The sequence below is a fragment of the Chrysochloris asiatica genome, unplaced genomic scaffold (genome assembly GCF_000296735.1).
Source record: "Chrysochloris asiatica unplaced genomic scaffold, ChrAsi1.0 scaffold00037, whole genome shotgun sequence".
NCBI classification, from domain to species: Eukaryota; Metazoa; Chordata; class Mammalia; order Afrosoricida; family Chrysochloridae; genus Chrysochloris; species Chrysochloris asiatica.
Genome location: NW_006408555.1, coordinates 8,911,268 through 8,927,044, shown reverse-complemented (window position 1 = coordinate 8,927,044; position 15,777 = coordinate 8,911,268). Strand labels below are relative to the sequence as shown.

Genomic DNA, 15,777 nt, shown 5'->3' with positions numbered 1-15,777 from the left:
AGTGTTAAGAGATAGGATTAAAGAGTATTGCAGCCAAAAACAAAAAAAAACCCTATGGAGCGCAGTGTCACTCTACATAGATAGGGTTACCATTCACTCAATGACAACAAACAACAAGAACCATGGTCACACTTGAGGGGGAGACAAAGGATTAACCAGAAACATCACCATAGAAAGCCTGTAAGTCCATCTTCAGCCTATAACTGATTGGAATACCTAATATGGGGCTACAACGTGCCCAGTGAAGGAGGCTTCCTGCAGAGCCTTTGTATTATATAAGACCATAGGTGGAATCCTGAACCCCATCCAGAATCTTCTGAGGTGGGAAACTTCCACTTGAAAGGACAAGCCGACCAGCCTGGCGGGGCTAGAAGAACAGAAGATACTTCTTAAAAGAAAGACCTACAGGAAAAATACAAAACAATAATGACAGTCTGATTAACTACTACAAGAACAAGCAAGTTGTTCACCGGGGATCCATCAAGTTAGTGGTTGGGTCCCCTCAGAGCAAACCCCCTTCCAAGACTGAGACTCAAGGGGAATAAACGAGCAGGCATGTGGTCTTGCTGGTGACCACGATGGTCACCAATAACGGGAAGTGGGGGAAACACAGCAATGAAGTTGTGAGCTAAGTTTGACCACATTCAATAGACTCCTATCAACCTGGGTTGAGACTTGGTTGGCCAGCAGTATGGCAAGGACTTGGGACTTCTGGGCCCAGAGACAAGGTCATGGCCACAGAGGACAACAACAGACAGTGAAGCGTCCATCTGATATGCAGTGAGGGGAGATGCACAAGGACACCCATACTTGCAGCTAGTACCCACCTGACCTGGCTTCAATGGCTGGATGATCAAAACTCAACTAGAAGAAGCTAGAAGAGGAAAAAAAGAGGAATCCGCTATAATTTGATGAACTTGACCTATATTTATGGATGTAGTAGCTCAAAAGAGGGAACAAATCTTTACAGCGAGGATCATTCCCACCCTATCAGTACACAGGGTTGACAAGGATGGACAACTTAGACATTAGTTACCTAAAATGGGGTAGGGGAGGGGGCTACAAAGGCAAGAAGTGACTCTTACAAGCTTTCAAGAGACAGCCTAGTTACAGGGGGTTTGGGGGAAGGTAGAATCGCCACTGAGTGGTTTCCAACCTGTGTGGACAGCGCAGATGAAAGGAGATGGGGATAAGATTCTTGTGGTTCAACAGTGAATAATTGCTATCAGGACTGACTGTGAGGATTGGAAATGCAAAGACAGACATTTTGTAACAAAAGGAGAGGAGTGGTTGATCTTACAGTCCAGGAGCAGAGGTCCCTGGGACCATCAAGGGAGAGGAGCAGAGTGTGGTATCCTGCCCCGAGAAACAGTGATGCCCGAAATAGAGGCAGAGACCTGACATGGAGAGATGGAGCGGCTGGGGACTCTGAACTCAGGGAAGGAGAGGGTCTGTGTGTTGACGCCTGAGGGGGCAGGCTTGCGGGGTGTACCCTTTGGTTGTTTGATGAGGCATGTAATCATTGTAATCCTTGCAGGGAAACAAAATACAATAGGATGAATGTAAACCTAATGTTTTCACATGTAAACTATCAGATAATTCACAATAAAACATTTAAAAAAAAAAAGAAAAGAGCTGTGGTCATGTAAGGAACATGAAGGGTGTAGTGCAGGCACTCAGATACAGGGGCAGAGCCATCAGGAAAGTGTTGGACAGCTCTGAGAAGACTTCTTCCTCTGGATCTTTATCCGGCCTCAGTGATGGCATCTACAAAATAGAGACACTGCCTGCCTGGGAAACTCAAGGGTTCATTGTGTTGTTGTTGTTAAGTACCACCCCGTCGGTTCTGACTCACAACGACCCTCTATAGGGTTTTCAAGGCCATAAATGTTTGCTGGAGCAGAAAGCCTCTTCTTTCTCCCATGGAATGGGTAGTGGGCTCGAGCCACTGACCTTCTGGTTCATAGACCAGTGTTTAACCTACAGAGCCACCACACTCCCAGATTCATTGTGAAGGACAAAAAGGTGGAACACATGGAACTACTTGGAAAACGTTATCCAGTCAATCAAAAATAAGGGATTATTAAGTTAATAGAAGGCAGTAGACGCCCCCCATACCCCAATATCCAATTACCCTGACTCTGAGATTACCTTACTGCCTGTTGTTCTTATTCAGTAAACAAGTCACAATGACCTTAGAGAGTGTCCAAGAAACAGCTGGTGGGTTTGAACCACTGACCTTGTGGTTAGCAGTCTGGTGCTTATTCTACAGTGCCACATCTAACTGCTTATATCCTGATATTTACTTTAATTAGGACATACAACTATTGGCAAAATTGGCCTTGTGTTGGTGTTGATATGTGCGCTGTGGAGTTGATACCAACTCACAGCAACCCTAGAGGACAGAGGAGACCTAGCCCATATGTTCCCGAGGTGCTGTAGGATAGGCACTGGACTGATGAGCACAGGCTGACAGCTCAGACTCACCAGCTGCTCCTTAAAAACAGGGTCACTATGAGTCAGAACTGACTTGATGGCACTTACCAACAACACCACGATCTTCATAGGAGCGGATTAACAGGTCTTTTTTCCTGCAGTGGTTGGCAAGTTTGAACTGCTGACCTTCACAGTCAAGCAATTAATTATTGTGCCACCATTATAAACAAAGTTAGCCTAGTTTATAATAATTGGTCTCTCTCTCACTGCCGTAGTCGGTTCCGACTCACAGTGACCCTGTACAGGGTTGCCACGGCTATGAATCTCTACAGTAGCAGAAAGCCCCCTCTTCCTCCTGTGGAGTGACTGGTGGGTTGGAACTGCCAACCTTGCAGTTAGCAGTCCAGTGCTTATCTTACAGTGTCACACATAGATTTTGTTGTTGTTGTGAAGTGCCGTCAAGTCGGTTCCGACCCATAGCGACCCTGTTTAGGGTATCCAAGGAGCAGCTGGTGAGCTTGAATGGCTGACCTTGCAGTTCAAACAGCTTTGCAGTCTGGCGCATTAACCCACAGCGCCACACCAGGACTCCCAATAGATAGGTGATAATAATTAGTCACCTTTGAGTGTGACAATCTGGTAGAGATCATTTCAGGTGCAATGGGGGAATACCACATATATGTGTGTGTATTTATATATTTATCTGCTTTGCTTGGTTATCATTTTAATTGGATAGAGGGAAATGCACATGCTGAGTATGACTGGTGATAAGTAAATATTTCTTAGGAAAATTTCCTAATCTTTATTTCTTCTAAAGACGTTTTCAAAATTACTGAAACTGGAAAAACATAGGACAAAAATTTTCCAAAATTGAAAAAAGGGCATCAACTCACAGATGCACAAGCCCCAGGCAAAATAAATACCAAGAAGAACAAGTCACAAAACTGCTAAAAACAACAACAACAACAACAACAACAAAGGAGAAAATCTTTAAAAACAGAATGTGGGCTAAAAAAGAGAGTAAGAATTTTGTGGAAAAAGACTAAACAAATTTTTCAGTAAAAACAGTGGAAGACATAAAATTGCAGCATGATATCTTCAAAATGCTAAACCGAAGAGGGAGGATTCTTTAACTAACAAAAGTGCCCTTCAAGCATGGAGCTGAAATAAAGATATTCCCAGATGATGAGAAACAGAGACAACACGTAACAGACACACGGTACTTACTAACAGAAATACCAAAAGGTGGTCAGCAGGCAAAAAAAAAAAAAAAAGATCCTGTTTTTGGCGGCTGCAGAGACAGCCAGACAGGAAAGGCTCCGTGGGGGAGGAATTGAAGACCCAGAGAAGCTGCGCTCATGAAATGACACCAGGGCTCTGGATCTAGCATAAGGCCCAAGGCGTCAATTTCTGCACGCACAAGTGGAAAAATCATGATAAAAGAAAAATACTGCAAGTTAGGAATCACTCCAGTCTGGACTCTCTCTAGGCCACCCCATGGGGGCGGAGTTCAGAGGGCGGGGCTACAGCCACACCAGCACAGGGAACCAGCTGAAAGCAGTGCAATGACTTTTGCAAAAGGAGGTGCAGGGGAATCCACACATTTTTTCCTCCTCTTCCCAGTCATGCCTTCTTTGCCCAGCCAGACGCCTTCAGGTGGATGGGTGCACACATCCCAAAAAAAAGTCCAGAGCTGAGCCCACAGCTTTTCCCACGGAACAGAGAGAAAGAGCTTGGCGGCTGCTTAAGACGTCAGCCTTGGGGTCACAGCCCTAAAATTATCTTGTGCAGAACCCTTTACTCCAGCCCACCTAGCAAGAAAAAAGCAGGCCCATCAGGCCTGACAGACAAACCGTAAGAACAATCCGTAAAACCCAACATAAAAGGACGCAACTATCTTGAGAATTACACTGTAGGTGCAGATACCTAACTGACCTTTAGAGACAAAAATAGTAGACAATTTTTCTCCCATTAACATCTCAGTATCTATCTGCTTACCTCTATGGTGATGACTAGAGTAGGGGCCTGAGCGAGTGGACACCCTTACCCACTGCTGGAGGCTTCTACGATGCACACACACTGCCTGTGTACCAAAGTGACTGGAAAGTCGGCTGTTGTTTCAAAGTAGTAGTTTTTGTCTCTGCTTTTATATTGCTTCTGCTTTTGGTCTTTTGATCACACATTTTCCCTGGAGGTGGGAGCTTTTTTTCCCTATGTTACCCAAGAACACACAGCAATCATGGCCATATAGCCAAGCTACAAGCATACCCCATAATATTCTACCATTGAGACAAAAGCCAATAATAAGGTGGGGCTTGATGGTGCAAGGATGGAGATGCAGTGAGATTCACCGTCAGCAATACCACAGAATACCAGGCAACGCAGATTCAGGGCAGAGCTCCAAAACTTGGAACCACATACTATTGGATTTGTCCTTTAGACTCTGAGACCTCCTGCTCATTGAACCTCCTCAACCCAACAGACAGAGCTGTGTCACCAAAGGAGTGGCAGGGGAGCAGCAGTAAGCGGAGTCCAAAGCCACAGCAGGAGACAGAGCAGCGGGCTTCCTGGCCCACGGAGCAAGTAAAGGTGAGTGCCTTTGGGTAGGAGGCTCACTTGTGTAGTGGGCTGCCTCCATGAATGTCACTGGGGAGCTAGATTTGCTCACCCAAGGAGTCAGAGCTGAGCATCTCTGAGCTGAAGTAGCTAGTCCAGTGGAGTACCCTTTGGGGCATTTATTGGCAGTGCTAAAGGAGCTTTGAAACACTCCCTAAGCAGGGCACAAGCTAAGGGGCTGCGTGGCTGAGAGGCCAAGGACCCGAGAGAAAACTGTCTGTGGGCATGGATGACTGGACTGAAAGAACTGTATGCCGAACATTTCTGCTTCTGCACTGTAACCTGTTAAGTTCCCTAATGCTCCCATAACTCAGAGTATAGTGTGTGCGAAAAAGGACAGGGATGGAAGGAGAAGGAAAAAGAGACTAAAGAAAGGAAAAGACAGAATAAAAAAGAGTGGATATATGATTACTATCTGAATATGGAGTCCTGGTGTTGTGCTGTAGGGTAAACATTAGACTATTAACTGAAAGGTCAGCAGTTCAAACTCACCAACCACTTCTCAGGAACTTTATATAGGGTCTCTATGAGCAGGTACTGACTTTATGGCACTTAACAACATGTGGGATATGGAGATGACACACCTTGCTTGCTAAAAGTGAAGAGGAAATAAGGCATTTGCTGATGAAGATCAAAGAACATTGCCCTCAGTTGGGTTACAAATCAATGTAAAGAAAACAAAAATCCTGAGAACAGGACCGAGAAGCCCTATCACGATAAACGGAGAAAAGATGGATGGCGTCAAGGATGACATTTTACTGGGACCCTGTACAATCAATGCTCATGAAAGGAGGAGGAGTCAAGAACTCAAACATCTGCACTGGGCAGCTCTGCTGCCAAAGACCTTTGTGACGTGTTAAAGAGTGAAGATGGCACTTTGAGGACTAAGTCAAGGTATTTTCAATTCCTTCATATACATATGAAAGTTTGACAACGGATAAGGAAGACCAGAGAAGAATTGGTGCATTTGAATTATGGTGTTGGCGAAGAATATTGAAAGTATTATGGACTGCCAGACAATGAACAAATCTGTCTTGGAAGAAGTACAGCCAAAATGTTATTTAGAAGGGAGAATGGTGAGACTTCATCTCATTTACTTTAGACATGTTACCAGGAGGGACAGGTCCCTGAAGTAGAACCTCGTGCTTGGTAAAGTAGAGGATCAGTGAGGAAAAAAGAAAAAGAAAAAAAGGAAGGCCCTCAATGAATTATATTGACAGCGTACTGACAATGGGTTCAAACACAGAAATGTCTTGAGGATGGCACAAAAATGGGCAGTATTTTGTTGTGTCATACATGTTATACATGTGTTACACATGGCCATTATAAGTCTTGGTGTGGCGCTGTAGGATACACTGGACGCTAACCATAAGGTCGGTGGTTCAAACTCACCAGACCCTCCTTAGAAACCTACACAGGGTCGCTATGAACTGACTCGACAGCACTTAACAACAACATGGTCACTACGAGTTGGAATAGATTTGATGGCACTGACAGTCCCTGTAATTCTAGGACACTGTGTCAGTTACACGGAACCCTTATTGGTACCAATGGCAACCTCTAGTTCTGCCTCAGAGGATTTTAGAATTCACGTATTGAGGAAGGGGTAGGCCACGTATCAGACGCTGCGCCAAAGCACTTTGTATAGCACAACTATGGGTATCCACTATACTCCCTTAAAGGCATAACATTCAAGCAAGCCACCCACAAGGAATAATTACTAGTGAAAACCGACATGGAGAAAAGGCTCATATTCTCCTCATTGATTTCCTTGGTTCTCTGGGTCAAAAGTGACTGTTGGCTGGAAGACAGTGTGGCTAGTTCGTATTTCTTTTTTAGCAGTTGGCTAGGTGGAGGGTCAGAGATGGATCAGCCAGGTGGCATCATTGATGGACTCAAGTGTGGCAGCGGTAGTGAGGTTGGCCCAGGATCGGACATTGTTTCGTTCTGCTGTGCATGGGGTCACTATGAGTCGGTTCCGAGTCGATGGCACCTGACAACAACAACTACTCCTGTTAGGGCCTTGTTCAAGGTTGGAGTCTCCTTTGCTGTAACCACTGCTGTCCAATACTGAATGCAACTGACATCCTGGCTCCAGAAACAAGGGATATTCACACCCCACACATACTCAGTCCAGTCCTTCATTAAAGCTGATGGATGGAACAGAAACGCTAAACTGCTACTAATTTTATAAGAAAACAAATGGCTACACAATCAAATTGGAATCTCCTTCAAAAGAAACATCTAGAGGGTCTAGGAATCAGCCTTTTTACAAACAATTCAGCCAGTAATACTGGAGCTACTGACATTCTTATTACTGAAAATGGTAGATATAGACAATCGGTTAAGAATCAGGTCTATACACACACACACACACACACACACATACCCACATGACTCCTCTCCCACAATCTTAGCTGCCCATTCCAAATCATCTCAACTAGAGTCCAAGATGTTGAGTGACAAGGAGGTTACTTGGCTATTTAGTTGGAAAGGAAAAGAGTAGACTACCAATGACCAGAATCGACTACCCTCCATAAAAAACAAACATACAAAAACCACAGAAAATCAGACCAAGAGGTTCTCAGAGTTTCTGGCCATGACTTCAAATCACGAAATAAGAACACAGACTTGAAATGGATTATCTAATCCAAACCCAACAATGAGTTCAAAACCAGAGTGTCCATTTCAGATTGTTCGGAACCAAAAGGCCATTCAGATTTTAGTTGACATTTCTAATAATAAGCATGCCATTTCATGTGCGACTGCTTTCTGGAAAGAGAAGCCCAAACAGAATTCATTTTATAGAGGGTCATAATAGTACGGTTCCCATGGGGATGACTTCTCACTGTGAGTCCTTTTCAAACACCTGAAGTTGGAACATAAAAACTTTCCTGCTGTACTTTACACAGCTGTTGGTCCCTTTTTCCCAGACCTCAAAGACGCTGTCGGTGCACTTCAGAAGGTCAGATGATTCTGACCATCTCTAATGATCTGCTGCTATGTCCCCCATCAGTTCCTTAGAGAAGAGTGGAACACTCTTCTATAGCAATTGGTACTCTCCTGAATTATCACTTACAAACAACCTTTTAGCAACTCAGAACTGTTGGCCACAAACAGCAGAGAATGACTGTAAAGGATTAAATAAAACTACTGCAAATACTAACTCAAACTAGTTTAGAGCAGGAAGTGGAGAGGTGAGGGTGTTACAAGCACATAGAACATCAACTGTAAGATGGTGTTCCCAGTTTGGGGAGCTGGGGAAATAACTGATATATACACAGTATATAAGAATTAAAGGCCTCTACTGCAGTCTTGCAGAGTCCTGGTGTGGCACAGTGGGCTAATGTGTCAGACTGCAAAGTCATTTGAATTGCAAGGTCAGTGGTTCAAGCTCACATGCTGCTCCTTGGAGGGTCGCTATGGGTCAGAATCGACTCGATGGCACTTAACAACATTCTTGCTGTGGTGCTGTGGGTTAATGTGCTGGACTGCAAAGACGATTTGAAGCGCAAGGCCGATGGTTCAAACTCACCAGCAATTCCTTGGAAATCCTATACAGGATCGCCATGGGTCAGAATCGACTTGACAACACTAAAAACCAAAGTCCTCTAGTATGAACTGAAAAACTGGTGTTGGCAGTTTGAATGCACCAAAGGTCTTGGAAGGGAAGATCTGCTTCCGAAAGATCAGTCTCAAAAACCTTCAGGAAGCAGTTTTGTTCTGCACACAGGGGGTCACCATGAACCAGAATGGACTGACTCCATAGAAAGCAGTTTGGTTCTTTTGTTTTATACAGTTGTGGACAAAAGGAATTAAAAGATAACAGAAGCTTTCCATGAACTTTTTGAAGCCTCTCCTGGTGTAGCATTGTAGGGTAAGCTCTGGACTGCTAACCACAAGGTCAGTGATTGAAACCCACCAGTCACTCCTTGGAAGTGCTCTACAAGGTCATACAGGGCCACTATGAATCAGAATCAACTCCAGGGCACTTAACAACTATTGCTATAGGGGAGAAAAGACATGCCATCTTCAAATATTTAACTATTGTTACAATTAAGCGCCACGGAGTCCATTCTGAATAGGGTTCCTGAGGAGTTGGTGATTTTGAAACGCTGACCTTGAGGTTAGAAGTCCAGTGCTTACCCTACGGCACCACACCAAGACTACAGACTCTTTATTAAGTCTTAAAGAGGAGTCAAAATGAGACAAACACTGATGGCTGGGTGAGGAAAGTCATCGAAGATGCCATGATGAATTTCCAAAGGTCTGTCTCCAGTGGTGACCTTTGACAGGGCACAGAAAACAAAGGGGTCTCTTCCCACAACCACATGGAAGGCAGCAGCCACGCACTGTATGTATTTCCTGGGTCTACGACAGCAGGGAGGGGACTATGGCAAAGAAGCAAGCTGAGTCTGTGGCTCTTGAGGAATGACATCACAACCAGGCAACCATCAGAGGGGACGTCCCTGCCCTGGAATGTCCCTGCGAGGCCAGTGGGGGTTAATAGTCCCAAACCCACTTTAACATAGATTCTGCTTCTAACTCTGAGAGTTCAGCTGTCAGAGGTAGTACACGATTTTCAAAATAAATTTGCCATGTGGACACTTCAAACAAGGCACAGGATGGCATTTCGTGCTGCGGTGACACGTTGTCTTCCATAGAAAGGTACTTCTGGAACCTTATCATCAGCACCGCACAGGAACTGTACCGAACTGTAGTGTGCTCAGCACCCCAAGGCAGCTCGGGTTCAAATAAAACAGCTGCCTCAGCGCCAGAAGCAGACGCTCCCGAACCCCCGGAAAGGTGAAAGAACATTCTAGAGCCAAGGGGGATGACGTAACTAAAATGGCTGACGCGAAGCCCGGTGAGGCATGTACGCTCAGCGCTGGACTGCTAACTGCAAAGTCAGCGGTTCGAACCCACCAGGGACGCTATGACTCGACCCGTCTGCAAAGTCAGCGGTTCGAACCCACCAGGGACGCTATGGCGCTTTACGACAGTAACAACTGAGTGGCTGACACGGGTCTGAACAGCTTTTTGTCCCAGCTTTCCCGACTTGGTGACCCAGAGCCTCACCCGCCACCGAGAGGGCTGGGTCTGCCTCCCTTGGAGGTGCCCACCCAGACTGCGCAGAAGCAGCTTGGGATGCAGGAAACTGAGGCTGAGGGGGACACCCCAATCAGCAGACATCGTGGGCACAGGAGTCCTGCAAAACTGACCCTGAAGGACCTAAGCGTGCGCCAGCTTGCTCTTCGGAATGGCATTCTGAACTTTACGAATCTTTATACCTGACTAGACGGTCTTGCTTGAATTAACAAAAACTCTGTTTTGAACAGACATGACCTTTTCATTGGTTGCATTTTTGTCCTGTGCTCTCGCTACAAATGGACCCAGGGCCCCGTACCTGGTGCTGCTCACTAACTAGTTCTGGAATAAGTGAGCGACTGGGACACTACTGTGCAACTGGAGGAAACAACGAACACACGAACCACTTGGCGGGAGCCTGGCCTCCGCCCTAGTCCCTCTTCAATTCAGCTGCCCGCAGAGGAGCATACGGTGGGTTCCTGCCTCAGATCGCCTACGGAGGCCCGGAAGCTCAGCGCAAACTTCTGGGCTAAAGAGCCGCCCAGCAAACACGCAGGCGCAGTAGCTCTTCTTCCTCGAGGTCACTTCCTCCCCTGTCTCCTAGCAACAGCTGGGAGCGTTGTTGACGTCTCAGGCAGCAGCGGCGCTTGAGCCGAGTGTCTCCCCATCAGTGCCATGGTAAGTTTGGGGTCTCGGTCTGTGATCTGCCCATCGGGGATTCGGACCTTCTGGAGCAGCGAGAGAGGGAGACCCCGCAGAGGGCAAGATGTCTATATGATGGGAATCAAGGAAGTTTAGCTAGGCGAAGCTTTCTGGGAGATAGTAGTTATGTGGAGGGGAGATTTACGAGGGGCTCTGAGGAGTGTCTGGGAGAAGGAGGTATACAGAAAAAGAAAAGAGAAACTTGGAGGTGATGGAAGATCCTGAGAGGAATCCGAGAGAGGAACGTTGAAAAGGAGATAGGGCCAGATGGTAAAGATCCCCAGAGGGAAGAAAGAAATGAAAGAGAGCGAGCCAGGGAGTGGAGAGAGACTAGGAGGAGTTATTAAGAGAAGGAAGAATATAAACAGGAGATGAGGCCAAAGAGAAGTGAGGGTGGGATTGGTGTGCAAGTGGATGGAAGGAAGAAAGGAGAGAGCGACAAAGGGAAAGTAGAGACTAGGGAAAGATTGAGAAAAAGCAAAGAATAATCGCTCTTAAAAGAGGAATCAAAAGTAATGGAGATGAAGAGGGTGTATTATTAGGAGGCTTTACGAATCATGAGAGACAGAACCAGGAGGAGAGAGGGAAGACCAGAAAGAGGCGTATTGTGACAAAAGACACAAAAAGAGGCCACTGGTTGTAAGGAACTGTGGACATATTCTTAAAAATTACAAAAAGTGTAATAAATGATTAGTCCTGAAGTAAGGGCCCAGAATAACCAAATAACAGTGAATTGCATCATGAGAAAGTTACTCCTCTCCCATTGTTGGTCAGTTTTTGATAATGTCCAAGAGACTTTCTGACACTCTGAGATCCTCAATACCACAATCCTTTAGTAATGCCCACTTTTCACCTGAACAAGTACACTGTACACTGAGAGCCTTTGTGCGAATAGAATTTAATAATAGAGTCTGTCCTCATCATGCTAGTTTTTAACAGTTATATCAAAAGTTGCTACACTTTTGATGTATACTTTCCTCTTTAAATGCTCTTAAATTTCAGCTTTCATCAGTGAAATAATTTAAGGAAAATTCTAGTTAAATGATAGAGATGATATTTGTAATGGTAAAAAAAAAAAAAAAATCGTGACTCTAGTAACATGGATGTCTGAAATTCAGAAAACACCTTCCTTGGTGGAGGGAAAAAGGAAATCAGTGATTCTGCCCATGTGAGGTGCAAAAGAAACTAAAACTGTATTTGGACTCAAGTAGTACAATCTCTGGTAGCGTAGTGGTTACGAATCGGGCTGCGAACCTTAAGGTCAGCGGTTCGAAACTACCAGCCGCTCCGCGGGAGAAAGATGAGGCTTTCTACTCCCGTAAAGATTTACACCCTCGGAAACCCTGTACAGGGTCGCTATGGGTCGGACCCGACTCGATGGCACTTAACAACAACAACAACAGTACAATCTTCACCTGGGTGGTGTTTAAAAAAGAAGAAGGAGAAAAACATCACAAACCCTCATCAAGAGACTCTACAGACTATGACTTGAATTAAGAGCCTCTCGTGATAACTCAGCCACTATTTGAAAAAGATTAATCTTGATTCTGGCATCCTTAGATCTGAGGGGAATAAAGCACGCACAGTAGTGTCAGTGCATACGAGTCACGCAGAGAGCTGAGTTTCAAACCCAGTAATGGGATTCCAGCATAATCCTTCATGGTTGGATGTGCAATTTGCCCCCAATACAGACTCGATCTCTAGTTATGTTTTTATAGCATATCCTTCTGGAAGTTTATTATTGGAACTCCCAACTAGGTAACATTTAAGACTGAAAATAAGATTTCTCATGACAGGATAGAACAGAGGGCACCCATGAGACTGTTCTTTAAATATCAAAGAACTGCACTGTAAAAAATGTTCCAAATGGGTCCAGAAAGAAAAACTATGAACAATTATCGGAAGATGATCGGGAATAGATTTCTGTTAAATGTGAAGAAATTGAAAATTATATGAAATTGAAATGAGTGGAGTGATAAAAATCGAAAGAGGACTTGGGAGGCAGTAAGTTGTGTTTCTAGAAGGGTTCAAGTACACAGATTTCTCGGGATTGTAGACCAGGGGGTATTGTATGGCTTTGTGTATAGGACTTGATCATTTCAAAGCTGTCTTCTGAAAACCTTACAATATAGAAGCCAGTATTTCGGTTAGGGAGATCTGGAGTTGGGCATCTTTCTTAACACTAGTCTATTTGGGAATGGGGTCACTACAACAACCCTTTTGGATAATTACCTTCTTGATCACTTCCAGACAGAGGTGGAGGAAATCCTAAAGCGGATTCAGAGCCATAAAGGGGTTATCGGAACTATGGTTGTTAATGCGGAAGGTAAGTATATGAGAAGAAGCTCACTGAGAACCTGTTTCTTTTGTTAAGCCACAAGACAAACACCTTAGAATTCAAAATCAGAAGTCGGTTCTGAATGCTTTAGCACTGGACCATAAGGTCAATTTGGACTATGAGGTCAGCAGTTCATACCCACCAGCTGCTCCTCAGAAACCCAATATACCGTCGCTATGAGTCAGAACCGACTCGACAGCACTTAGAACAGCAGCAGACATTGAGTATTATAGGCCAAGCACTCAGCTAAGAGCTAGGGAGAGAAATATAAATAAGACATGTCTAAAAATGTCTGTGTATTTTTAAGGAACTCTAAACATTGTCTAATTTGTTAAAGCTGTGGCAGACTACCAACATTTCAGGGGTGCCAAAAACTGACTATATTGAAGATGGAGAGAATACCGTTGTGGGCAGTTTGATGGTGTTTTCAATAGCCTCATGGATGCGAAAGCTGGACAGTGAATAAGGAAGATCGTAGAAGAATTGATGCCTTTGAGTTGTGGTGTTGGAGGAGAATACTGAAAGTGCCATGGACTGCCAAAAGAACCAATATGTCTGTTTTGGAAGAAGTGCAACCAGAGTGCTCCTTGGAGGCCAAGATGGCTAAGTTTCGTCTCTCCTGCTTTGGACATATTGTCCGGAAGAAACAGTTGCTGGAGAAGGATGTCATGCTGGGTAAGGTGGAGGGTCAGAGAAAAAGAGGAAGACCCCCAATGAGATGGATTGGCCAGGTGGCATCATTGATGGACTCTAGTGTGGCAGCAGTAGTGAGGTTGGCCCAGGATCAGACATTGTTTCGTTCTGCTGTGCATGGGGTCGCTATGAGTCGGTTCCGACTCGATGGCACCTGACAACAACAACAACATACTATAAAGTGTACAGAGTTTTTGTCTCCATTATAAATGAAATTGTGCCTTTACCATATTTAACAAAAATCTATGAGAACTAATTTTAATATCACTTGTCGTATGTGTGAATATAATATAAGAAGGGCCAATATGTTTTCAATTATGAAATCTGTAGACTTACTGGATAGTTTCTCTCTGTTTCCCATCCCTATTAGGAATTTGGCAAACATTTGTTCTTGAGTTCTGGTGTGGCTCTGTGGGTCAATGCGCTGGAATGCAAGATTGGTTCCAACCACAAGGTTGGTGGTTCAAGCTCACCAGCCACTCCTCGGAAACTCTATATATAGAAACTCTATATAGGGTCACTGTGAATCGAACGAAACTGATTCAGAGGCACTTAATAACAACATTTGCTTGGGGGCCTTTCATTGGTCATTCTGGCCCTTTTAAGGACAAGAGGCACCACAAATTTCAGAGCTTTTAGTTGAAGGAATAGTAGCTACTCCACAAAAGTCGTGGTACCACCATGGAAATAGCACGTCACCAACTCACTGCTTGCACAGAAATACTACTGCTCATCACTGTTGTGGAGCCGGCCCATCAATAAATGTCTATTGAGGTGTAGCGCTGTGGGCTGATGCGTCAGACTGCAAAGTCATTTGAACTGCAAGGTCGGTGGTTCAAGCTCACCAACTGCTCCATGGAAACCCTATACAGGGTTGCTATGGATCAGAATCAACTCAACGGCATGTAACAACAACTGACCAACTGCAACTCTGTTTAAATGTTAAGTCCAATCCCTAAGCACTGAAAAAAGAATAACCAGATTTCACTGGGTGGTTGTGATAATTCAATGCGATCATGGTTGTCAAGTGCCTGGCACAATACCTGACTCTTAACAGAATTCTAATTAAGAGAATGTGAATGTGGGAACTTTTTTATCTGTACATTGATGTATACAGATAAAACACTTGGTGTGGTTAAGACTGATAAAAAAAATAAAAAATAATTCAATGCCAAATGAGTGATTATCTATCTTAGATTGTGAGTGAGTCTTTCTCTAATCCTGATGCCACTTTTTTCTTCATGTAATCCAGATTCTTGGATTATTTACTCAGATTACAGATAGAATAAGTATGGTAAAAAGATACAACCCTAGCACACGCCTTTGCTGTTCCTAAACCATTTATATTCCTTTGTTTGGTTTGAATATATATATATACATACATAAGTGCCTTCAAGTACATTTTGACTCATTTGTTGTTAAGTGCTGTCAAGTCGATTCTGACCCATAGCGACCCTGTATAGGATTTCCAAGGAGCAGCTGGTGAGCTTGAACCACTGACCTTGCAGTTCAAATGACTTTGCAGTCTGATGCATTAGCCCACAGTGCCACACCAGGACTCCATTTTGATTCATGGTGACTCTATATATGAGTGACTGCTGGGTTTAAACCACTGACCTCATGGTCCAGTGTTTATCCCGCAGTGCCACACCCGGAATTAGATAGATAGATAGATAGATAGATAGATAGATAGATAGATAGATAGATAGATAGATAGATGATAGATAGATAGATATAGGTATAGATAGATAGATAGATAGATAGATAGATAGATAGATAGATAGATAGATAGATATAGATATAGGTATAGATAGATAGACAGACAGACAGACAGACAGACAGACAGACAGATAGATAGATAGATAGATAGATAGATTTACCTATCTATCTATCTATCTATCTAT

At 44.2% G+C, this 15,777-nt stretch overlaps 1 protein-coding gene across 1 annotated transcript in view; it reads left to right on the top strand.

Annotated features, from left to right (window-relative positions):
• Positions 1-15,777, top strand: part of LOC102839544 — a 29,243-nt gene that overhangs the window by 6,395 nt on the left and 7,071 nt on the right. The window contains exons 2-5 of the mRNA XM_006860301.1: positions 4,919-5,025; positions 10,102-10,290; positions 10,591-10,701; positions 13,093-13,168. Coding sequence (XP_006860363.1) covers positions 4,919-5,025; positions 10,102-10,290; positions 10,591-10,701; positions 13,093-13,168 — 483 coding nt within the window. The remainder of the gene's footprint in view (positions 1-4,918; positions 5,026-10,101; positions 10,291-10,590; positions 10,702-13,092; positions 13,169-15,777) is intronic.